We start from the raw sequence: 24,617 nt of genomic DNA on the forward strand, positions 1-24,617 counted from the left end.
AGAGCTGCTGACATTGAAAAACCTTATTTTTCCTTAGACCAGACTTTCCTACAAGTGCTGAAATATCGATGGGAATTTCAGCACACAAAGAGACGATTAACTTTTGGCTTTAGCCAACTTAGCTAAGGATTTGAGGGCTGTGGCAGCTCCATCAGGAGTCCTTTGCCATCGGCTCACTCCTCGTCACATGCAAATACCTTAAACTCGTTTCTCTCTCTGGTCTCAGCTGCAGGATTTTGGCACGGGGAAAGGGCACCTGCTGCTGCTGAAGAACTTGGTGCGTAACAGATGAAACCCAAACGTGTTGAATCCCACCTGGAGCCTTGCTGGCAGCAAACGCAGGGCCCAGAGCGGAAACGTGATGTTTTCTCAGAGAGACGCTTGACTTGGTAAGCGGGATCTTGTGCTCTTTTTGTGCGCGATCTTGTGCTGCCTTTTGCTCCCCACTAGTTTCAAGGTACGGTCCTATGAAGATCCCATTGTAGAAATCTAATCCTGAAGTGATGAAAATGGGTGGTCACAGCAGGATTCCTGCATAGGCAGGGGTCCCAGTGCACGTGTGCAGGATTTTCAGGTGTCAGCATTATATTGCATTGCAGATGAGTTTTGCTACGTGGCCTCCATCCTGCTGTCCCACCCAAGCGGCCTTTCTTGAACAAAAGCCTGGGCTAGTGCCCTGCACACAGGGTGGTGTGTATATTCAGTAATTACCGTCAATTTTAAAGTAAAAATGTGCCTGCTTTTCCCAACTTTCAGATGGCTCATTGCATTTGTGCTTCTAGTTTTCTCATAACGAGCTGTCTACAAAAGCTCTAGTTCAAATTCCTTTCCAGATCTCTAACAACCTGAGCTTAGCGAGAGAAGCAAACTGCCAGAGGATGCAATTAGCTTAAATTTAACCTGAAACCGAAATCTTACCCAGTGACATGGGTGAATCCCTGGTGGTTCATGCCTGGGGAGCAGAGATCAAGGTGCTTGTTAGCTTGGGTGCTGTCGGGCTTTATATCCCCTGTCAGAGGGCAGCTGTCCCCCGTCGGGCCGGACGGAAAGATGCATGTCCTGAGCGACTGGGGCTTTCCTTGGAGTCTGCTTCGCCACGTGTTTGTGTGGAGGCAGCGATTACATAAAGGAGTGGGAGATGGGGTAGCGTTATTTCTGTTGCAGGCTCAGCCTGTATGTGTGATGTGCGGGACGCGAGCGTGGTGCGTGAGCCACCGTGCACAGGGAGCTCGGCGCGCGGCCCCACGCCAGGGTGCAGAAGAAGAAATGAAACAGTGCCAGGGGAGCTAACGCTGAGCTTCCTGAAAATTGGGGTTTTACTTCCCACCTTTACGATGAGCTGGGGATTTGAAAACTGCACCTGGAAGCGTGCAGATTGCAGCCCTCACCCAATCATGCGTGCTGCCACCGTGGAGTACTCGTCCTGTGTGTCTCTTCCCTGCCTGTTTTAATAACAGCACCCTAACTGCTTGTTTACAACCAAATAATCTGCACAGGAATGGCACGGCTTTGGTTCATAATGCTTGGCAAACAGCACGGCCTGGGCATAAGCATCGTGGTCTGATCTCCAAGCAACAGCTTCTCCTCTGCCTCACGCTGCTGCTGTCTCTGAAGTGGGATTCTTTGCTGCACCAAACTGCCAGGAGGTGATGAGGGATAAAGGACATTAATAAGAGCCCAAGCAGGCTGTGAAGACAGCATGCTGCTTGGGAAGAGGGTGCTGCGGTACCTTCACTAATAAATCAGGATCATTATCACACCGGGGGAGAGAAAGAGAACCCAGAGCACCAGCATCTGGCGTGAGTTATGTCTTGGAGCCAGCTGGAGCTCTCCGTCTTCCTGAAGCACTTGCTCCAGCTACGCCGTGCAGCCTGCCAGCAGCCATTCATCCCAGGCGCTCTGGCCGGAGAGCTGACACTGGGCCGAGGCAAATATTTATTGTCTGACTTTTTTCTTTCCTTTTTTTTCTTCTTTTTTTAATACATGCTGAGAGCCCAGAAACGCTCGGAGTGCTTTCTGCAGGGGCTATGGGCTTGTGTGTCAGTGGGAGGAGATATAAAGGCCAGGGAAGCTTTCTCTTTTTATGAGTTCGATTACCCTGTTTGGCTCCAAATAGCCGCGTGTGTAGAGAGAGTGACAGCTGCTGAGCACAGGGACGTCACTGCAGCAGTGTGTCTCTCCTCAGAGTCCATTTCTTACACTGTGCTTCTCCTTCGGCCAAGCAACTGAAATGGGAATGGGGGAACGCTGGTAGCGATGCTCCTGAATTCATTAGTTTCTGTTTTCGTCCACACTTGTTAAAACACAAATGCCCTGAATGCTTTTCTGAGAGTGATCCTGATTTATGCAGCTAATCCTATTTGTATTTTTTTTCCTTTGACGAAGGGGCTTTTCAGATTGAAAGCTTGTGAGCACAAAGCTGCCTTCGTATGCTGGAAGTGCGATGCCGTGACCATGGCCACAGACCAGTTTCAGGTGATGCATGCTGACATAACACAGCGTGTCAGAGACTCTTTGCAGACATTTCCTCAGTATTGATGCCAGACACGCCAGGGGTCACCAAGGCACAACGGCAGGAATTACACGAATAAGAACTTGCATTGTCCAGCCAGTAAAACATTTTGGGCTTGTCTGATTGTCTTTGTTCCTCAGGAAAGAAGGTGGAACTTGAAGCCCCAATAACCATTGAACTGGGAACCAAGTATCCGGGAACCAAAATACGGGGTTCCTGACAGCCACCTCCGGGTTATTACCAGGGGCTGGGTCCCCTCCAGTTGTTCCCTTGGAGGGAGCCTGATAACTGGGTACGGCAACACAGGCCTCAGCACTGCTCTTCTCCTCCGTGGAGACCGATGGTTTCCAAATGACCATACCCAGCAGCTGGGCAGGTTCAGGAGCTCTGGCTCAAGCTGCTCGGCCTTGCATGAAGCACGTTTTGGTGACTGGGGGCAGTGACTTGCAGAAAATGGACTCCACAATCAGTAAGATTGTAAAGTAGGTATGTTTATTCAGCTCTGGGCAGCACGGGGCGTAGTCCCGCCGAAGTTGTGCATGCCTGACGCGGCAACTTGCCTTGGTTATATGCAGTAAAGAGTTACATATGCATGAAGTTTCACAATACGCCTATACATATTCATAACCTGTCCCCGCTTCGTATTAAAATTAGTTCCAAGGAGTCATTTCCATAAACTCCTCCCATCTACACTTGCGCAGTGTATTCTGGTGGTGGTCGTCGGGGGTCGTGGGGATGAAGATTGATGACTCTTCCTCGTCACCGCTAGTTGACCTCTTGTCTTTGCACAGACTCAGTTGCTCCTTGGCTCTTGTCCATCTGCAGGACCAGTTTCTACCAGTTTCTTAAGACGGGCTCACTCTCTTATTAGGAGACTGACCTTGGTAAGGGGCCCAAGGCTTCTTGCTTTAGTTAATTTGCACAATGCAATAGTTAGCAAAGACACTAAGTAGCATCCTAGTTTAATGCTGTCAGCGCTCTATCTCCACTTGATAAGATTCTCCTAACTCCCTCTCTCAGCAGGTAGGCTGCTGGCTCGGTGCTCCTGAGTAGCCAGGGGAGAGCTGCGTGCTGGATGTTTACCAAGTGCTGAGTAACGCACAGTGGTGAATCAGCCTGGAGAAGAGGAGGCTCAGGGGAGACCTCATCGCTCTCTACAGGTACCTGAAAGGAGGCTGTAGCGAGGTGGGGGTTGGTCTGTTCTCCCACGTGCCTGGTGACAGGACGAGGGGGAATGGGCTAAAGTTGCGCCAGGGGAGGTTTAGGGTGGATATTAGGAAGAACTTCTTTACTGAAAGGGTTGTTGGGCATTGGAATGGGCTGCCCAGGGAGGTGGTGGAGTCACCATCCCTGGAGGTCTTTTAAAGACGTTTAGATGTAGAGCTTAGTGATATGGTTTAGTGGAGGACTTGTTAGTGTTAGGACAGAGGTTGGACTTGGTGACCTTGGAGGTCTCTTCCAACCTAGATGATTCTGTGAATCACACAGGTTCTCTTTCTTCCCATTAGAATTATCGCAAGCAATAACACCATTGACCCGGAATAAAAATAACTCTAACAGAAGATGTACGTGGAGGTATTAGGGGACTGCCTGTTGAATAACCAAAGCTTAAACACTGCTTTTGCCATTTCCAAAAGGCTTAACTGCAGTGCATTACAGCGAGTGGTGTGCTAAGGCCTCTCCTTTAAGGAAAAAAAAACAAAAGGTAGTGGTAAAAATGATGCTTAGACGTAGCAGTAGCTCATTTAAAGGGAATTCAAAGTTTATCTCTGTGCTGTGGGGCTGCAGCCCACGGTAAGTGGCGACAGGTAACAGAGAACGCGGACGAACAAGTTTATTTGAGTGTTTCCTGACGAACTGGGTGAATAACGGCGCAGAGGCGCGCTCTGAGGCTCCTTCCTGTCACAGCGCCCCGCCACCACAGGGGGGCGCACTGCGCCTCACGCCGCCACCCGTACGCATGCGCGCTGCCCGAGCCGCGTACGTGCGCTCGTTAGCGCACGCGTGCCGCCCCGCCCCGTAACGCTGGGGAAGGCGCATGCGCACAGAGATGCGCCGGGGCGGTGACGCGACGGCGCTGCGTCGCGCATGCGCGCCGTCTCAGGCCTGGAGAAGGGGAAGGCGCATGCTCAGCGACCCGCGGCGCCGGGGGCGAAGCGCATGCGCGTCGTGACAAGGGGGGAGGTCTGTGCGCATGCGTGCTGCCACATGCCATAGGCAGTAAGCGACGCGCGCTCGCGGCCCCGCGCCGGCACGCTGGCGCATGCGCATTGCGTCGTACGTGCGTGCAGGGGCGGTGCGCATGCGCAGGGGCATTGTCACGGAGCGCTGCCCACACGCGCATTGCATCGCACCAGGGGACGGAAGCGCGCATGCGCACAGCCCCGTGGGCGCCCCCCCACACCCGTCCCCCCCACACACCGTCCCCCCCCACACCCCGTCCCCCCCCATGGGCACAGGTCGGGGCATGCGCACTGAGCGGTGCTGGGCCCCGTCAGGGCGGCTGCGGCCGGGGCGTTACCGGGCGCAGTTAGCAAAAGGGGGGCGGTTGGCAACGGCTGAGCTGCGGAGCTCCCCCTCCGGCTCACGGAGGCCTTTATCTGCCTGATTGCGGCCGTTTTTCCCTCGGCGCCACCCTTCGGGCTCGTGTCACGGGCTTGCAGCGCGGGCATTTCGGCCCTGGGCGCTCCCCTCCCTCTGGGCCCCCTCAGAGCTCCCCGGTACCGTCTGGGTGCGCGACCGCCGGACAAAAAGTAGATGCTTCCCATACCGGGAGTCGAACCCGGGCCGCCTGGGTGAAAACCAGGAATCCTAACCGCTAGACCATATGGGAGGCGCTGTGAGCACTGCGCTCCGCCCGCCCTAAGCCCTGCGCAACCGGCGGCCCTCAGCGCCCCCTGCAGGCCCCCCCCGTCCACACGCGCTGAGGGCTGCCCGCTCCCGACATGGCGCCGCGCGCTTCGCTCCCGCCCCCTCCCTCCCCCCCGCCCAGCGTCACGTGGCGGCGGAGGGGCGGGGCGCGCGCTCACGTGACCGGCGGCGGCCGCCGAGCGCTGGGTCCCGTGAGCGCGGCGGGGGGGGGGGCGGCGGGGCCGGGCCGGGGGGGGCGGCGTAAGGCCGGAGTAAGGGCGGCGTAAGGGCGGCGTAAGGCCCGCGTAACGCCGCCGTGCTGTGCCCGCAGGTGGGGGATGCCGAGCGCCGCCATGAAGAAGAAGGTGAGCGGGGGGGGGGGGCTCCGGGGGCTGCGGGGCCCGGCCCCGGGGAGCGGCGGGGCTGGGGCTGGGCGGGCGGGGCCGGGCCCCGTCACCGGGCTGGGGCCCCGGGAGCCTTCTGCGGGGCAGGGTCTGTGCGACGGAGCCGGCGGTTGCCGGCCTGCAGGAGGAGCGAGCGGGGAACGGCCGAGCGGGCGAGTGGTCGCCTCGCCCTAAGGCCTTTAGGACAGAGGCGGCTTTGGGCAGGTCCCTTTGCCTTCACCTCAGCTCTGGCAGCCGCGCAGGGAGAGGCCCGTGCGGGGCTGCGGGCTGCCTGAGCTCTGGGGGGGGCCGCACGCAGCCAGCTGGAGCCAGCGCAGGGAATCACGCGCAGGTTTCCCTTTCTTCCCCTTGGAATTACTGTTAGCAGTGACGTGGTTGGCACGGAATAAAAGTAACTCTAACAGGAGGCGGCGTAGGGAGGTATTGGGGGACTGCCTGGTTAGTAACGCCCCTCGTACCTGTGGCACCAGGGGCCTGGCTTTTGGGTGCTCCAGCTGTAAGATGTCAGCCCTGAGGGAGCTGCGGAGGGCTTGGTGCTCTGCGGTAGCTGATTCTGTCTTTTTTTTTTGTCTTCCCAGGTGCTGCTGATGGGTAAAAGCGGGTCTGGGAAGACCAGCATGAGGTCCATTATCTTTGCAAACTACATCGCCAGGGACACACGGCGCCTGGGTGCCACCAGTAAGGCTTCCCTTGCGCAAATTGGAAACTCCTGGGGCTCAGACTCTGTCTGTTCGAGGGGTGAGGCTGCTCCTTGCCTCTCCTGTCCTGTGCCAGCAGCAGGAGTGTGCTCCCACCTCGCAGCGACCTTCGCTCCGTGGCTCAGATGAGGTCAGGTAGAGGCTGGAGTGAAAGGGGAAGGAGCACTGAGCGCTGCATCCAGTCCTGCCGCTTTATTCCTGGAGTTTTATCCTTCCTTTGTTGGGGGGGATCAGGGAGCAGCCTTTGTTGCTGCTACACCTGCTATCGGGGGTGTGTTCAGAGCCGCCTCCTCATCCTTTTTGGTGCTGAGGCCTCCCTGTCCTTAGCGTGCTGATCGTGAGCCCGGCGGGAGGCACGGTGATCTTGCTATGCACCCGTGGTTATGGCATGGGAAGGCACCAGTCTGAATTAGTGCCTTCTGCGTCTTTTTTTTTGCCAAAGCCACTGATGTAAAGAAGCCCTAAATCAAAAAGCCCTCTGCAACAGCCTCGAATCGCTGGGATCTAATGCTCTGTGAGGACTTAATGTCTGACTGGCGCGTGCCCCCTTGTTGCTGTAGGTGTGGTCTCTTCGTAAAGTTTACGTTGTTTGTGTTTTTTTAAGGCTCGTTCAAGCCCTCGCAGAATGTGCTGGGGCTAGTGCCGTGCTTAAAATATCGCAGAGATCAGCGGGCGTTGTGACGGGGGAGCCACCTGCCGTGCTTCTCAGCGGAGCAGCGTCCTGGCTGGCGGGCGGGAGGGCTTGGGTTACTCCGGGAGCCGCATTTACCCACAGCGCCTCCCGCTGCAGGTTTACACGCAGCAGTGCTGTTCAGACGGAGTTTTAATAACCGTGAGCTGAATCGCGAAGAACTGCGGGCTGCCCGAGGAGGTGGCTCTGCTCTGGGTGTGCGGCGCAGTCAGTAATCTCCTCGTTGTCTCTTTGCAGTTGATGTGGAGCACTCCCACGTTAGATTCCTAGGAAACCTGGTGTTAAACCTCTGGGACTGCGGAGGGTAGGTACTTTAATTCCTGCTTTTGGCACTGCTGGGGACCAGCTCTGTGGCTAAGGTGGGGGTGGAACGAGAGCAGAGGGCCTTCTGCCCCGAAGGCACCGGCGTGCTTCTCGTGTATGGCAGGAGTGGAGCAGGCGTTCTGCTCGCCACCGTGAAACTGGTGAGGCAGCTCTGGGAAGAGCGGATCCCACATCTCAGGGTGTGGGTGGAAGGAGGCTGGCCTCCTGCCTGCAGTCTCTGAGCCACCTCCACATGAAAGGCCTAGGCCCACCCTTTCCTTGCTGGCTGCTTTCTTCTGCTGGCAAAGAGCCCGAGCCCTTCGCCTGGGCTTTCTCTTGCAAATGGTGGCCTTGGAGGCGGTGCCGGTTTTGGGACCGCTTATCACCAGCTTGACCCAAGCGAGCTGTACGCCGGGAGGTGACACTAGAGATGGACGGTGGCTCTGGGGTTCCTGGAAGCAGCCTTTTAAAGAACGTGCTCCCGCTGGCAGCGCCTCAGCAGAGCTGTCAAACTTTGCTAAGCTTCATCGGGTCTAACGTCCTCGTGCCTTGTCTGAGCCGTTTTCAGAGAAAGTTGATTAAAACAGACTTAAGTCCTGTAACAAGAGGCTGCACTGGTATTTATACTGCTGTTGTGGCTTTTATGTGCAACTCTCAAAAAGCCAGCTCAGGTGCAGCGGCGACGTAGCTTTATTTGCGTGTTACCCTGCCCAAGCCAGCCCTGAGCAGCCTGCTGTGCTGTGCAGGAGGCTGCAGCTTCCTTGGGGCGCTGGGAAGCAGATGCTCCTTGGGAGCCCCCCACCTTGCTCGGGTGGGAATGCTCAGGGAGCCGTGTGCTGCGGGGAATCCAAAAGTAGCTCAAAAACGCAAACCCTCGCATCTCTAGCGGGAGGTGTTTCTCACACAGCGCGTTTCCTGGTGGCGCTGAACGAGCCTGGTTGCTCTGACGGGGGTCTCGTGGTTCTGTTGCTCTGCTCCTCCTCAGCCAGGACACGTTTATGGAGAACTACTTCACCAGTCAGCGGGACAACATCTTCCGCAACGTGGAAGTCCTCATCTACGTCTTCGATGTGGAGAGCCGTGAGCTGGAGAAGGACATGCACTACTACCAGTCGTGCTTGGAGGCGATCCTTCAGAACTCCCCCGATGCAAAGATCTTCTGTCTGGTGCACAAGATGGACTTGGTGCAGGAGGATCAGCGGGATTTGGTGAGAAGCTGGTAGTTGCCATAGAAATGCTTTCCAAGAGAGCATCTTTTGTCTGTGCGTTGTGTAACGTTGCTATTTTGTACTTCGAATCCAGCCCCATCAGCGCTGGTCCTAGAAGAGTTTCTCAGGTGTCTCTAAGAATCGTCTGAGCCCCTTCCTCCCTTCCCAAATTGTACGTCAGTGCTGTGTCTTGCATGTATCCAGTGGAGAAGAGACCTGATGATTTTTAGTGGCAACTGCTCTAAGCCTTTGCTTTCATAGCTCCGGTTCTAATGCTTTCAGCAAACCTCCGTGGGCAGGGAAGGAAGGTAGACCTGAAAGAAATCCAGCAAGCTTGGAGTTGCCTTTAACCGTTTGGGTGCCTTGGAGGATTGTGGTGATGACAGGGATGGTTGGTTCCTTTTCAGCTCTCGCTTTCGGTCCCACATAAGCTGGGTTCTAAAGGCTAACAAAACAAGGGCTGACACTTTCCCGGTTGACTAGAAAGTGGTTTGTAGCAGTCAGTGCTTCTGTTTTCTGTCCCGAGGCGTTCGGCGTGGCTGCTTGCCCAGAGATCACCTCAGTTTAATGCTCCCGTGCTCCAGGAGGCATCCTGCAAAGGCCGTGGGTCAGCCTCTCCGCGAGGTTTGGTGTTTTCTGCTCTCTTCAGAGCTTTCTGAAGGTTGCAGGGAGACTGGAGGGTATTGGGTGTTACCAGCCTCAATTTTTCAGCTGTGACTGAAAGCAACCAGCTCCTGGTACCAGAGGAAAAATTCTTCGTGGCTTAGGCACCTTTGCCTGACGAGTACACCCCTGGCTGCTCGGCCGCTGCCTGGCCTGCAGCGAGTCTGGAGGCCCCTTAGGCTGTTGTAAGAAGTCCCATGAAACTTCCTTCTGGCTCCTGGTGAGCGTCTGCAAAACTAGCTCAAAGAGCTTCTTCGTAGGGTCGATTTGAGGGCCTCTTCCTCATTTCCATCTGCCTTCCCTGCAAGCTGAAGGGAGAGTCTAAAAACTTCTTGATGCCGCTCTGCCCTGCGTTGTTCCGGGACTGGTGTACGGCTGCTGGTTTTAGGTGGCTGTGCAGATCCTGCTGAGGCCCTGAAGTGGGGGGTGGGCAGGCGGGAGGGGGCCTCCCTCTGGTTCTATTTCCAGCGCATATCACTGCGCAGTCATCACGGTCTGTTTTAAGGTGTCTGCTGTTCCTGCAAACGCTTGACCTGGGCCGAAGCACTCTCCCTGTAAATCTCGCGTAAACCTTCGCCGTCTCAGGCCCCACATGGTCACTGTTGGCCTGCGCAGCGTTTCCTGAAGACCAGCTTGTTCTGTCATGCTGGGGTGAAGGCAGTCACTGTGCAGGGGCACAGTGCTGGCTGCCTTGCTGCCTTTTTGCCACTTCTGTAGGAGCCTGGTGCGAGGCCGTCTTCTCTTTGTCCCCTTCCTTTCTTGTAACCCGAACTTCTGAGGGCAGAATTTGGTGGGAGAAGGCTGTACGTGAGCCTCGGAGCTGCCGTGTTAATGCAGTTCCTATTGATGAAATTCTCTAGTGCCTTCCTTCTACCCTGTTCCCAACGACCCAGGTTTTTGCGTGTGGCCGGGGGATGTCAGATTTCAGGTCCTCTCTAAAACTCACGCACATGAGCTTCTGCTTCTGCTCCACAACACCGCGGTTATCCGACGTTTGAGCCTCCTACTGCAAGACAGCCGGGGCCTGCTTGTCTCTGCTGCCCCAGCAGAAGGGGTTTCTGGCAGCCTGTCCTAGCCAGCACGCACTGCTGCTCTTCTTTCCCCAGTGCTGTGCGTTGTTGAGTTGTTTGAAATGTGTGCTGGAAGTGCAAGTCAGTAACCACACAAAGGAAAAAATATTTACGCTCAACTGCTAATCTTTTTTTTTTTTTACTTCCCAGATTTTTAAGGAGCGTGAGGAAGACTTGAGGCGCCTTTCCCGTCCCTTGGAATGTGCTTGTTTTAGAACTTCCATCTGGGATGAGACGCTCTACAAGGTTTGTACACCATCCCCTCTGCATCTGACCTTTTTCCCCTCCCCACTTGAAAACAAGTATGAGGACGGTGAGTGGTTAGTTGCTGCTGCTTTGTTACTGACTGCTCTGCAGATCTGCACTGACTGCTGCTCGTGGAGGTTAGCTGTTGTCAATGGCATCAGCGTTTTAAATTAAAAAACAAAAGTAAAACTCCACGTGTTGGAGTTGCGGTGTCACTTTAACGCTGCTTAAACGCTTTGCCTAGCCACTTCAGAAAGACCTTCTGCGTCTTTTAGTCATGTGTAGCCAGCAAGGAGCTGTTTCCTGTTTGTTTTTTCCCCACATTACAGTTAAAGTACTTAGGCATTTACCATCCTGGGAATTTACTTTGCTACTTTGCTTCTAGGAGTGTGTGAGGGTGGCTTTTTGGTGGTGGTGGTTTTGGTTTTCCTTTTTTATGTTGTTGTTGGTCAGCCCTCATTGCAGTGTCAGAAGTCTTTAAGGTGTGAGAGTGGTAAGTGCTACCTGGGCTGCACTGAGAGCAAACGGACGTTATAAGCTGCTAATGAGCGGTGGTGGCAGCACGATGGTTTGCTAGTCGGAAGGTGAGGACCTCTTCCTCTTGGCTTCAGTGGGACGTCAGATGGCAGACTTCACCATCCTGGCAAATCCATCCAAAAGCAGTTTGGATTCAGTGTAGGATGAGGTCTGGCTGAGGCTGATCCCGTACTGTGTGCCAGATATCACCCTTCGCAGTGCCTGCACCCGGCTCCCTCTAGAAACTGGCCTTCCCCGCACCATACCCTGTGTCCCTGCAGGCATCCCTAACGGTTAGCAGACTGTGTTGCTCCGTTTGAGCTGCTTAAAACCAGGCAAACCCGTGCTGCTCCAGACACAGCCCTGCTGGAGCTCTGCAGACCTTGTGCCCTTGGGTTTGGCCTGGCTTGGCACTGGGCAGCAGGGTGGTAGGAGGCTCTGGTAAGTACCGAGCGGGTAGGAGACCTCTGGGAATGGTAGGTGGAAATGTCACCAGCTTATCAGGAGGGTGGCTGATGTGTTAATGCAGCCCTTCTTGTCTTTCTTTGTCGACAGGCTTGGTCCAGTATAGTCTATCAGCTGATCCCCAATGTCCAGCAGCTGGAAATGAACCTGAGGAACTTTGCTCAGATCATCGAGGCAGACGAAGTGCTTCTGTTTGAGAGAGCCACTTTCCTGGTGAATACAGCTGTTCTGCCCTTCGTGTTCCTCTGCCCAGCCTAGCACGGAGTTCCCTGGATGGAAAGTGCTCTTGTGGCAGTTGCCCAGAGAGAGGTGCCAGCACCAGATGGCAGAAGGCTTTGATCCAGGCCTTGTGATACTGAAAGTAGCTGACAGGACTCCATGGCTCATGTGACCTTCCCAAAATTTCCACGTCTAGCAGTTGAGCTGAGGGCTTGATTGGTATTTCCCTCTTCCAAGCTGCGGGAGGGTTTCATATCCCCATTCTGTTGTCAGCCATGGGACTCTTGAGAATTCCTTTCTGCACAGGATGAGAGCCTTCTTTAGCTTGAAAAAAAAAAAAGTCTTTTCAGTTCCTTCTCGACTGTTTTTTAACTGTTCTTGATTCCTTTTTTGCAAGTGCCTGATGCTCTACAAACCTTAAGTATGGATAGAGGATCACTAGCAGTTGGATTGCTGTGGTAAAACGTGTTGGTTAAACCCCCACTGCTGCTTGTCTTTCCGTACTCTAGGTTGGTTTCTTCAGGCTTTGTACCAGTGCTCTTGCTGACCTGAAGAAACTGATCTCAATTTTGAGTGCTGTCCTTGACAAAGGCCTGACTTTGAAGTGATGGTGTCATTGCTTTTCTCACTTCAACTGTCAGAATTAGGCACCTGCCATTTCTGGCAAGTTCTGGTTTTAGAGCTCGTGTAGATAATAAATAGTTCCACCTTTGTGGTAGGTAACAGTGCTTACGTGCATTCAAAACCTGCATTTTTATTTTTTTTTACTGAAAACTACTTCTTTGCTACAAAAATTCTGTACTGATTTTTCAGTGTAATGATGACTTTTGAAGACTTTCTCCTTCTCACTGTTTTCTTACACTTAAACTTCCCCAGGGCCTCCTTTCTCCTGAAGTGAAATCTTATTCTGAAATTGTATTCGCAGCGCAGTAACAGGAAAACCTGGAGAGTTGAGAAAAGAGCATGCATGTAGTGAAGGCTTTGGTATGAATGTGATTCTTGAATATGGTTAAACTTGTATCTGTAGGAATAGTTGGACAGGCTTAAAAGTAGGAAATAAGTACCTTTTTTTAAGGTGCTTGAGGAAGGGGGGAAAGAACTCACAACTTAATTCCTGCAAGCCTGTAGCAGTTGATTACTTGATTCTTCTGAGCTTAAAGCTCGTAGCGTAATGTTGTTAAAATAATGCTCCTTTTTGGTTTTCTGTGGGAACAAAGATAATGCAACTGTTTGGATGTGTGATTCCCCCTTAAGCAGTAAATACCCTTCTCAGCCTGCTGGCAGTTTGGCTGGGGAGTGAAGGTGTGTGGGCTGCCAGCCCTGGGGAAGGGGCTGGGGAGAGGCAGGCGTGGGTCACCGCACGAGGATTCCTGAAAACTTTTGATCTTTCCGGTCTCTGCAGCCAAGCACGAAGGTCTGCACCTTGCTGCTGGATTGCTGCGTGGGAGGGGAGGGAGGGGAGCGGATCTGAGCGCGGGCAGCTTAGCACAGTCTTGGTCTGACTCGGTTAATTGGTGGAGGGAGAACTCCCTGGGAAACCAGCCGCCTTTGTGCCACTGTTCGTAGCCAGAGAGGAACAGCTTGTTTTGGCTCTGCGAGCAGCGCTGCGCGTCCCACGTGTTGCAGAGCTGCGCGCTTCTCAGGTTCGGTCCTCGAGAACCTGCAGGATGCCAGGCTTAGCTCAAACGTCCCCAGTATTTGTCAGGTGTCTGGTTGCCCTGTACGAGGTGACGGTCCCTGCCTTTCCCCACCCCGCCTCGCGCTTTGCTGTGCTTTACATCGAGATAAAAATGGCACTAAGTTGGGGTATTCAGACCCCGAATGGACAGGAGTGCCTCTTGGGTGTTCACACGTCTGCACTTGTGAAGGGCTCCCCCTGACTGCATGAATCCTGCTTGGCCCTGAAGGCGCCACAAGTGTTGTTGCAAATGGTTTTCAAAGGCAAAGGGAATCCCTGTGCTGGTCACCACCCGTTTCTCGTAATCGCTGTTGAGCATGAGAGCGCTGTGCTGAAATAAATGACTAACTCTGCACTTTTTCTGCCTTCCAGGTCATTTCTCACTATCAGTGCAAAGAACAGCGGGATATCCACAGATTTGAGAAAATCAGCAACATTATTAAACAATTCAAACTAAGTTGCAGGTGAGCTGGTTTAGTGGGAAGGATCCCCGAGCAGGTATTTCCGTGTCACACTGGAACAAGGAAGCTTTCCAAATGAACATTAGTCTTATACCTCCTCAGCAGGAGGAGATGCCTCAGCTAAATTGCTTTCTAGAAAGCACGGTGGTCAAAAATGTCTGAGTTTCTTGTTGTCTTTCATAACTTCCTCCTTTGGTGATTGTTGAAAGGGGGTTGTTTTGAAACAACCGTTTTCTTCGAGGCCTTTTTCTCCTGGGCAAGGTAGGGAAGTGCCAGGACCGGGCTGATGAGCTGGAGGCAGTTAGCAGTGCTGTGTAAATTCAGGTGAAGAAGGGCTTTGCTTCAGGCTGCGTACCAGCGTCCTGGTCTGGGAGGAAGGGGCTTGCAAGCACTTACTTATCAGTGTTTTGAACTGAAAAATAGAAAGCTTACTTCAGAGTACCTTGTCTTTTGAACCACCCTCAGGTTCCACAGTCTGTCAGCAACATCTGGAAGCGTTCAGAGCCCGAACAGGACGGAGAAGCAGCAGTGTGCTTTGCAGAGCTGCCTCTAGATACTTCAGCTTTGTGCTTGCTTACAGAGGGTGTAAAACTGTCCTGGGGAATGACAGCTGTTAATCCGTGGGACAAGTGATGCTGGGCACAGTGTCCTCAAAGGGGCGGCGGAGCTGTGTGTCTCGAGTTACAGACCGTCATCAGTCAATACTTAAATGGCTTTATGCTGCCCTTGGTGGATGAATTAAGCCTAAAGCTAGAGGGTTTCTTCTTAAAAATAAACTGTAGCCTCACCTGGTGGCCAAGTCCCGGTTTGGCAAGCAGTGCTTCTTTGTTTCCAGCACGGAACATGGACCTTGGGGATGGGGTGGGAAACTTGTGAGCATTGTTACAGTAACATTACATTTCTTTTTCTCTTTTTTTTTCCCCTTTGTAGTAAGTTGGCGGCTTCTTTCCAGAGCATGGAAGTCAGGAACTCTAACTTTGCTGCTTTTATTGACATCTTCACATCAAACACATACGTGATGGTGGTTATGTCAGACCCTTCAATACGTAAGTTGAAGCAAAGACGAGCCTGTGGGTGGCCGTTGGTTTTCACGGGGACAAACAGCTGGGTGAGCGTAGCTTAGAGTGCATTCCTGCTGGAACATGGCAAACAGCAGACAAAGCAATAAAAAGGATTGTATTAAAAGGTACGGAGGGCTCTGCTGTCCTGCTGGCTTGCCCTGTCTGAGCAAAGAGGGGGAAAGGTAAGGTGGTTCAGCAGTGGCTTACCTCGCAGGAGGAGCGGAGCGTGCCGTGACCGCTGAGCTGTTTGTTGCTCTCCAGCGGAGGATTGTAGCGACGGTGGGGAACTGCTGTAGCAGATGTGACCTGATTTAATAGGTCGTGTCTAATAACCTATTTTGGGCTGCGCTGATTTGGCAGCCACGGTGATTTTTTGGAAAGGAAACAGAGATGGTTTATGCATGGGTTCTTGCTCTTCTTGCCTGAACCGTCTTGGTGGGCAAGGGCTCTAATTATAGTAGCATCTATTTATCTTAACGACTTGCGGCCAGCAGTGCCAGAGGCACGGCCTGAATATTTAACTGTTTTTATATTCATGATTGAAGCTGCTTCTGTTAAAATGTGAGGTGCTTAAGGCACGCTGACCTGGGCAGCTGTGTGGCCGACAGTTGTTAATCTTGTCCTCCTCTTTTTGAAGGGTTTACTGGATTAGGGAAAACCTGTGCAAACCCTGCGGCCGTGGGTGAACTATTGAGCTGTGATATTACTGTGCTTGAGCAGCAAATGAGAAGCTGAAGTGACTTCTGTAACTATCGCTGTGAACAAGCTGCGTGACCATAGCTTGTCCTGACTCTTCTTCTCTATCTCCCTGATATCAGCGAGCAAACCCGCGCCTCCCAGCACCACGTGTCCTACAGCTGGGAGCAGTAGGCTTGACACGGGGGCTTGCTGATCGGGATGTTGGTACCCTCTGAGCATTAGGGAAGAGCGCCGGCTTCACGCTGCGTCACTTCTCCAAATTTAAGTGAAATCTGGCGCTAGTCGGTGCAAGAAAAAGCTGTAGGACGCTTCTGCCCTCTGCTGAGCAGAGGGCTTTACTCCTTCTTTTGTCCTGCAGTCATGGTGCAGAGTTTAGCATGGCAACACGAACCCAAACCACCCAGGGTTCTGATTTGGTTCTGCTGATAGGAACTCAGATAACCGCTGTCCTCAGGCAGCTTTCAGGCAGCGCTTCTGAGGACTTGGTTTCCCATCCCTTCTAACTTTTTTTCTCCCTTCTCTGTCCTAGCTTCCGCAGCTACGCTGATCAACATCCGCAACGCCAGAAAACACTTCGAGAAGCTGGAGCGAGTGGATGGACCAAAGCACAGCCTGCTCATGCGCTGAACACTGGCCGACGCACGTGGTCTTTGGGGGGAGAAAAAGTGAATTGGAACTACTTTTTTAGGAGAATCTAACAATGTGGATGTCTTTGTGGGCTTTGAAATGAGTGTGCTGCTTACCACCGCAATCTTCTTTATTGTTTCTCCTTTTAACGTTGGACACTAGTCACTCGGATGATGTCTGGATACACTGCGGACCTTCAAAAGAGACTTCCTGGCGTGTGTGGGGTTGGGAAGGAGTAAGGACAGGTGATGTGCACGTGGTCTCATGCTCCTGGTTGTCATAGTGGCACATGGCAGAGCCTTTTTGGATGTTCTGCTCCCAGGTGATCGTATAAATCACAGGGATGGAGTATTTACTATTTTATTGGTAGGTTGCTAGAATACATTTATAAATTTCTCCTTGTCTTCAGTCATGAAAATAAATTTTTTGCTACCGGGGATTTCAGATCCTAGAGCTTTGGACAAAGTGGGCTTTCTTTCTTCTAAAACCTAGGGCAGCTTTGGCAAGCAGACGTGCCCTCGCTGCCTTTCCCCTTCCCCAGTCTCTGGGGAGTGTCAGCTGAAGGTCACTCCAGAGTTTCCACTTGAGATTTTTTTTTTTTCCACGTCGAGGCAAAATTCACCTAATGGGTGAAGCGGTGGGGATGACGTTGGCCTCTCGACACTTCCCAAGGTGATGGAAAGGTGGCAGTGAATAGGAGCCAAGGGCAGCGAGATAGTCCTGGCGTGCCTGGCCTCCTTGCCGGGGCTGACGTGGGCACGTAGGAATTGCGGAACGTGGTTGTTGTGGGTTGTGTGTGCATGAGCTGTATTAGCTGTGTTCGTGACGGGCCAGTTGGACGGCGTTCGGCACCGGTGTGGCTGTAGTACCGTCTATTTTTTAATGAGTTTTTGTGCGCGGTTCCATTAAACACAGGAAGAACAGGAGCACTGAGTTAGGGGAATCTCTGACTTGCTGGGTGGGAGCTGATGCCTGTCAGCATCTCTTCTTTTTTTTTCTCGCTGCATCAAATTACTGTATAAAAAAGGTGTGGCAACTCCGAGCCTAGCTCTCCATTTTGTGTTCTCAAAATCACACTTTTCCCCTGTATCCCTGGCCCACACACTCGGAAAAAATCTGAAAGGGTGAGTCTGTTATGTGAGAACAGAGCTAAAGGGCATATCTCAGCTGGGGAGCTGAGGCTGGGCTGCGCACGAGATCTTCCATCGGTTCTAAATCGTTGCAGTATTAAACACCCGTGTCTTGCACCGCCTACTCAGCAGATGTATTTGTGATCTGTAGGGCTGGGTGTATTTCCAACGAGAATCATCAAGTCAGCGTCCCCGTGGGAGAGGAACTTAGATGCCGATTAAAAATTCAGCCGCCTGACTTTCCGGGGAGCTTGTGAATGGGTTGGGGATGCAGCGGAGGGTTTCCCTTTGTCCTCGGTGCTCGCAGGTGTGCGCGCGGTGCCCGTGCTGCAGTGGGGACACCGAACCTTGCCCGTGGCGCGGTCGCTTTTTGCCTGGCGGGCTGGAGCGAGCCGGGACGCGGCCACAGCTCTGTCCTGCGGGCGCTCCCCGAGCGCTTCGACGAGGTCAGCCCCTGCTCTCGCTCCGCTCGGAGGAACTTCGTGGCTTCCTGCGCCCGAGCCCTGCCCCGCGGAGCAAGAGGATGCGTTGCTGCCCCTCCGTACGTTGTTGGAGCCCCCGGAAGGTCGACTTCGGATGCCTCCGAGCGGCAACCGGGGAGGAGGCACCTTCAAGACTTGGGGAGAGCAGAAGATGGCTTACGGCCGTGGTTCCAGCGTGGATCTGAACGCCTTCTGTTGAGGGCGCTGCTTCATAGCAGGCAGCTGCTCCTGCAAGAGCTGGGGGACGGGACGGTGGGAAACGCTGCCTCATTTCCATGGTTACAGAACCAAGGGGGGGTTATCTCGTGTTCTGTACGGGAGAGCAGCCTGGGAGGCGCCGCCGGCTTTCCTCGGAGGACGGGCTGTTGGCATGTGGAAGTGGGATGCGTTAAGGGGGGAAGTGTGTGGGGTGGGGGGGAGGCAGGTAATAAACGGGTGTGAAGGGAGCTGATCTGAAACAGATGGAGCCAAACCCACTCGCAGGTACCCCGGCTGGCTGAAGCCTCTCCAGGGCCGCTGATACAACAACAGGAGCTGAAGTGCTTCTGACGCAAACCCGTTTTCTTCAGGCGTGTGTATTTGGGGGAGCTTTGGAGCCCAACGTTTTCCTTCTGCTCCCTGGCAGAAGTGCTGCTCTGTGCGAGCTGTCAGACACCCGCAGCGTCGATGAAAATAAGATGACGGTTCTATTTCGAGGTGGCTGACTTACCTTTCGACGGTACCACGTTGTATTTTGTTTGGCTCTCTCCCAAAAGCCAAACCTGGAGGAATTTTTCCGAGCCTGGGGTCGGTCGCTGCCAGCAGAGGTCAGTGCAGCTGTGCTGCTCGGGGTCCTGCCAGAGTCCCCCGGCGGTGTGTCAGAGCAGCGAGGTTGGGTGGATCGCCCTCCTCCTGCATTCCACCAGGCGCTCCCAGTTAGCAGCAGGAAGCCCCTCCTGAATTTGGCAGCTCTGGAGGCCTTTGCTATCAAAACACCCCAAACATTGATGCCTGCTCCAGCTCTCGCTCTCAGGCATCCTACACCCGGAGCTGGCCCTAGAGAGCCGGATCTGTGGGCTTTTAGAGCTCTGCCACCCAGGCTTGACCCTGGCACTGGCAGAAGCGTCACACCAGCAGGGACTAAGACGCGATGAATTCCCAGCCCAGTTTGTCTGGGAGCCTCCCAGATCAGGGGGACCCGGTGCGAGCGCGGCCGCCCCTCCGACTGTGCCTCCTGCCGGCACGCACCTCGCGCCGGGGCTCTCTGCTCCTCGTGGGTTTTCTAACCATTTCCTTCCTGCCACCTGAGGTGAACTGAGCAGAGACGGGGAGGGGGAAAAAAAAAAAAAAAAAAGAAAGAACACGCTTTTTTGTTTAAGTGAGTCTTTGCACGGGGGTGAAAGGAGTTGGTCCCTGCCCTGCTGTGAGGGGGCCTGGGGAGCTGTTGGTGACCTGGCGAGGAAGGGGACCAGGCCCCCGGCTCCTTGGGCTGTTCTCGGGGTCTCCCCGGGCAGGAGCGCCTCACCGCCTCCTGGCGTCGTGCCGCTGCCATCAGGGCCGGGCGAAGCCCCGGGAGCTGAGGTGGGGCCTGCAGGGCGGGGGGGGGACCCTGCTGGGGGCCCCGGGCGCGGAGGGCTGTGGTGCCCCCGCTCCCCTAGGGCTGGGTGCGGGCTCCGGGCCCTCAGGGGACGGGCTGGGCCCCTCAGGGCGGCTCCAGGCCCCCCCCCAGTCCCCAGTCCCCCATTTTTCACCCCAAACCCCCCCGCCCCCCCCACCTCTCCCCAGCCCACCCCCGGGAGCCCCCCCAGATTTCGGGGGGCAGCGCGCCATTACGCCCCCCCACCCCCCCCAAATTTCTCCCCCCCCCCTTATTTCCCCCCCCTCCAATTTGGCCCCCCCCCCGCACCCGTTCCCATGGCAACGGCCGGGCGCTGGGGGGCGCCGCCCATTGGCTGGTGCCGGCGATGACGTCACTTTTGGGGGCGCCCCCCCTTCCCCCCCCCCGCTCCCTGTGAGGGGCCCGTGGCGGCCCCGCCCCTCCCCGCCCGTGGGCGCGGCGCGGCCCGGCCCGGCCCCGCCCGGCCCGACACGGCCCCACCCGGCCCGCCCCGCCCCGCCCCGCCCCGCCCCGCCCGGCGCCGCCCGGGGCCCGGGGCAGCGGCGGCGGCGATGCGCTCCGAGGAGGCGCACGGCAAAGTGAGTGCGGCCGGGCCGGGCCGGGCCGGGGGGAGCGGGGCGAGGCCGCCTCCATCTTGCGCGGCCTCTTAAAGGGGCCGCGGGGTTGGGGGGGGGGGCGGGGGGGGCCCGGCCCGGCCCGGTTGGGCCCCGCAGGTGCCGCCCCGCCCCGCACGGGGCCTCCCGGGGCCTTCCCGGGGCGGCGGCCGGGGGCGGGACGGGCGTGCGGCGGGGGCCATTTTGTGAGGGGGGGCGCGGGGGGCGAGGTCCCCCCGGGGGCGGCTCCCGTCCTGTGCGCCCCCCCCCCACACACACCCCGGGGTGGCTGCGGCGGCGCCTTTAAGCGCGGCCCCGCTTCCGGGGAGCGCGCGCCGGGAAGGTCACGGCAGGAGGGGGGGGGGCGGGGGGGGGGGCGAGGCGCGACGTCGCCGCGCGCGCCCCCCTCCCCCCCGCCCCGCCCCGCCCTTTGGTCTTAAAGGGCCCGGCCCCTTTAAGGCGCGGGGGAGGGGGAGGGGGGCGGGGCGGGCGGGGCGCGACCCGACCACGCCCCTCGCATGGCCCCGCCCCCTCGCAGGCCCCGCCCACATTCGGAGGCCCCGCCCCCGGGCACAAAGGCGGGGGGGGGCGGTGGCAGTTGGTGGCTCCCGGAGCAGGTGCGGGGCGGGGCAGGAGCACGGGGGGGGGGGGGTGTGTACAATTAATGACCCCGTTGATTAATTAATTAATTAATTAGCGCTACCTCCAGGGCGCGGGGCAGGGGAAGGCGCCCCCCAAGATGAGCTCGTCCTCGCTGCTGGCCGAGCCCCCCCTGGAGCCCCCGGTGCTGCTGGCCGACATCAAGACGGAGCCGCCCGAGGAGCTGCTGGCCACCGACTGCGGGCAGCCGCAGGCCGAGCCCGTCGACCTCTCCCTCAACAAGGCCAAGGCCCCGCCGCCGCCGCCGCCCGCCGCGCAGCCCCCGGCGCCGCCGCCCCCGCCGCCCCCCGTGCACTCGTCGCCCCTGCTGGTGGCGCCCCCCGTCCCCGCCGCGCCCACCGTCTCCATCGCCTCCCCGGCGCTGGGCTCGGCCGCCTCGGCCATCCCGGCCGTGCTGTCGCCCGGCTCCATCCTGGCGTCGTCGCAGGGCAGCGGCGGGCAGCAGATCCTGCACGTCATCCACACCATCCCCTCGGTCAACCTGCCCAGCAAGATGGGCAACCTGCAGACCATCCCCGTGGTGGTGCAGTCCCTGCCCGTCGTCTACACCACCATGCCGGCCGACGGCGTCACCGCCATCACCGTGCCGCTCATCGGGGGCGACGGCAAGAACACCGGCTCCGGTAAGGGGCTCCCCACGCCACAGGGACACCCCCTGCTTTACGCACGAGGCCCCAACGACGGGCGGCCCTCGAGTCCCCCAGGGCGTGCCATGGGACAGCGGTGTCCCCGTGCCGGTGGCCTCGTGCCTGTCCCGGGCGGGTGACATGGAGCGGTGCCACCCTGCTGCTGTCCACCCGCAGTGGCTCCAGTTTCAGTGTCCCCCCCCCCAAACGTCCCCTGTCCCTCCTGTGTCCCCGTCCCCAGCCTCCTTATGGGGTGGGTGGCCTGGGTCCCCCCACCCCCCCAAATGTCCCCATTGCTGTGTCCCCATCCCCAGCCTCCTTATGGGGTGGGTGGCTTGGGTTCCTCCCCCCCCAAATGTCCCCATCCTCCTTACGAAGGGGCTTATATCTCACTTATGTCCCCTCCTTTGGGCGGAGAGCAGCGTCCCCAAGCTGCCTCCCCGTACCCACACGGGTACCTCCCTGTCCCCGCCCGTCCCCAAACTGCCATTAATTTTTTAGGGGGGGGTCATGACACCACCTGTCGGTGCGCTGGAGGCAGCGGGCGGGTTTTCGGGCTGTTAGCTCTCCACGTGCCCTGCGCTCCCGGCCTGACCCCATCCCTCCTTGTTCCTCAATAGCTTTTCTTTCCCGCCCCCCCCCAGTGAAAATCGACCCGGGCGCCATGTTCCCCATGGACATGCCGAGCGACAGCGAGGACAGCGCCTCGGAGAGCGGCCCCGCGCCCTTCCAGGACCTGCAGCGCGAGTGAGTGTGGCCCCGGGACGTGGCCCCGGGAGGAGGGGGGTGGTGGGGTACCGGGGGGCGCACGGCGCGGCCATCCCTGTCCCTGTCCCCCCCCCCAGGCCTGCCACCCCGCGCCTGCCCCGCGCCGAGTCCCCCGACCTGAAGAAGCGGCGGATCCACCAGTGCGACTTCGAGGGCTGCAACAAGGTGTACACCAAGAGCTCCCACCTCAAAGCCCACCGGCGGATACACACGGGTAACGGGGCCGCGGCGGAGAGGGGAACGGGGTGGCGGGGTGACAGGGCGACGGGATAGTGTGGTGGCGGGGTGACAGGGTCGTGGGGTGACGGGGTGACGGGGTGACTGGGCAGTGGGGCAAAAAGGTAGTGGGGCGATGGGGTGAGAGGGCGATGGGGCGACAGGGCGATGGGGTGACAGGGTCGTGGGGCTGTGGGGTAACGGGGCAGTGGGGTGAGAGGGCGACAGGTTAGTGGGGTGACAGGGTTGTGGGGTGACAGGGTGACAGGGCGACAGGTTAGTGGGGTGACGGGGTTGTGGGGTGACAGGGTGACAGTGCAGTGGGGTGACAAGCTAATAGGGCAGCAGGGTGGCAGGCAGCGGGGTGACGGGGCCGTCCCGGCCAGGCCCGGAGCAGTTTCCCAGCCCGGGGCAGTCCCTGGGGGCTGCGGGCGCTGCCCAGCCCCGTGCCCTGCCCTGGGGGCCCGCGGGCCCCTCTGGGCGCGCCGGGGGGCGGGGCCCCGGGCCGGGGGCGGGGCCTCCAGGTGCTGCCGGCCACGCCCCCAGTGCCGGGGTGGGAGGGGCCCGGCGGCGTTGGGCACGGCGCGGCCGCTCTGGGCGTGGTGCCGTAATGCGCCTAATATGCGCGCACGCCTCCCCCGCCCCCCCCCCCCAGTTTAGGGCTGGTACCGTAGCGCACCCAGCGCACGGCCACACGAGGGCAGCCTCGCCCCGGCCGTGCCGTGGCCGCGCACCCCGCACGCAGCCGCCCCGGAGCTCCTCCGTGTGGGGGCGACACCGGCCTGCGGCTGGCAGACAGCGGGGTAACGCCCATGGGGGGCACGGCGGCTGGAGGGCGGTACCAGTGCGCCTGACACACGTAGGTCCCGGCACTTCAGGGCCGGTGCCATAACGCAGCTAACTCACGCCCGTACACCCCTTTAGGGCAGTTGCCGAATTGCACCTAACGCACACCCCCAGCACGGCGCCAGCACTTTGGGGCCGTTACCGTATGTCACCTAGTGCGCCTCCGCAAGCACTTTGGGGGCGCTACCGTATTGCACCTAGTAGAGAGCGCACCGCTACTTTAGCTGCCGGGGCGGGGGTGCCGTGCCGCCTGACCCCCCGCTCCCCCCCCCAGGCGAGAAGCCCTACAAGTGCACCTGGGAGGGCTGCACCTGGAAGTTCGCCCGCTCCGACGAGCTGACCCGGCACTTCCGCAAGCACACGGGCATCAAGCCCTTCCGCTGCTCGGACTGCGACCGCAGCTTCTCCCGCTCCGACCACCTGGCCCTGCACCGCCGGCGGCACATCATGATGTGAGGAGCGCGGCGACCGGAGGCACGGCAGCCTCGCACCCCGGGGACTGCAGGGAGCGAGCCCCAGCACCAGCGTGGGACGGCCTCCGGAGCATCCTCCTCTTCCTCTGGGCCTCTCCTCCCCGCCGGCAGCACCTGGAGGCTCCTCCTGGGCTCCTCTCGGCTCTCAGCAGCCTCCTGCCCATCCCTCTGCGCTCGCCTTCCCCGTGGGCAGCAGCGTGGGGACGTGGTGAGGACCGAGGCGGGGAGGCCTCCGTGCCTCCGCTCTGCCTCCTTCCACCTGGGAAAGCCGCCGAGCCTCCTTCCCCGCCTCGCCCAGAGCCCCCCCCCGTGTGTTGCCTCTTCCCGCGCCCCCCCTTGGCTCACGCCGGGCTCCCCAGGACTTGCTGGGGGCCGGGAAGAAAAGAAAAAGCAAGCGGGGGGTACAAAAGGCAAAAAAAAAAAAAGGAGAGAAAAAAAAAAGCCCCATCCCACAACTGAGACCGCCACCGCTGAAAAAAGGGAAACTTTGCGGAACGTGGAACTGTGATTTTTGGAGTTCTAAGGGGGGTGGGAGGGGGTGGGGTGCCGGCTTGCAGTTTTTGGAGACTATGGGACAGTCCAACCGTTTCTAACTTAAAAAGGCATCAGCCTCCCTACGGACCGTGGCCACGCGCTTTTCTTTGTAATGGTAATGGGGATTTTTGTGGGGTCGCCCTCGCTCTGGTGCTGGGAGGGCGGCAGGATTTGGGGTGGTGGGGAGGGGAAGGGTGATGGGGGCTGTGACCCCCCCCCGGGGCCAGTTGGAGCCAGGGAGCTTCCCAGAAAGCTGCCTTAGAGGTTGGGGAGGGGGGGCAGAGCCCCAAGGCCCCCAGAAAGGGCCCTCTTGGGGGCTTT

At 57.7% G+C, this 24,617-nt stretch overlaps 2 protein-coding genes and 1 non-coding gene across 7 annotated transcripts; 2 read left to right on the plus strand and 1 right to left on the minus strand.

Moving 5' to 3' along the window:
• Positions 1–5,273: 5,273 nt before the first annotated feature.
• TRNAE-UUC (transfer RNA glutamic acid (anticodon UUC)) lies at positions 5,274–5,345 on the minus strand. Its single transcript has one exon. It is a non-coding gene; the product is annotated as a tRNA-Glu (tRNA).
• Positions 5,346–5,508: 163 nt separating this feature from the next.
• LOC118245572 (ras-related GTP-binding protein A) lies at positions 5,509–16,822 on the plus strand. Of its 2 annotated transcripts, XM_035541892.2 has the most exons (10): positions 5,509–5,574; positions 5,694–5,727; positions 6,345–6,444; positions 7,393–7,459; positions 8,444–8,666; positions 10,550–10,645; positions 11,717–11,839; positions 13,896–13,987; positions 14,915–15,030; positions 16,274–16,822. In XM_035541892.2, exons 2-10 carry the CDS (start codon positions 5,701–5,703, stop codon positions 16,369–16,371), a joined length of 942 nt encoding a protein of 313 aa, XP_035397785.1. In that variant the 5' UTR covers positions 5,509–5,574; positions 5,694–5,700; the 3' UTR covers positions 16,372–16,822. The 2 variants fall into 2 exon arrangements, with proteins under 2 accessions (XP_035397785.1, XP_050569378.1); XM_050713421.1 differs by lacking the exon at positions 5,509–5,574 and having other exon boundaries at positions 5,591–5,727.
• Positions 16,823–20,098: 3,276 nt separating this feature from the next.
• On the plus strand, positions 20,099–24,378 carry KLF8 (KLF transcription factor 8). Of its 4 annotated transcripts, none has more exons than XM_035541496.2 (5): positions 20,099–20,158; positions 20,871–21,456; positions 22,104–22,206; positions 22,305–22,441; positions 23,564–24,378. In XM_035541496.2, exons 1-5 carry the CDS (start codon positions 20,132–20,134, stop codon positions 23,743–23,745), a joined length of 1,035 nt encoding a protein of 344 aa, XP_035397389.1. In that variant the 5' UTR covers positions 20,099–20,131; the 3' UTR covers positions 23,746–24,378. The 4 variants fall into 4 exon arrangements, with proteins under 4 accessions (XP_035397389.1, XP_050569325.1, XP_035397388.1 ...); XM_050713368.1 differs by having other exon boundaries at positions 22,080–22,206; positions 23,564–24,180; XM_035541495.2 differs by having other exon boundaries at positions 20,883–21,456; positions 22,080–22,206; positions 23,564–24,180.
• The last annotated feature ends 239 nt before the right edge of the window (positions 24,379–24,617 follow it).

The sequence above is a fragment of the Cygnus atratus genome, chromosome 13 (assembly GCF_013377495.2).
Source record: "Cygnus atratus isolate AKBS03 ecotype Queensland, Australia chromosome 13, CAtr_DNAZoo_HiC_assembly, whole genome shotgun sequence".
Taxonomy (NCBI): Eukaryota; Metazoa; Chordata; class Aves; order Anseriformes; family Anatidae; genus Cygnus; species Cygnus atratus.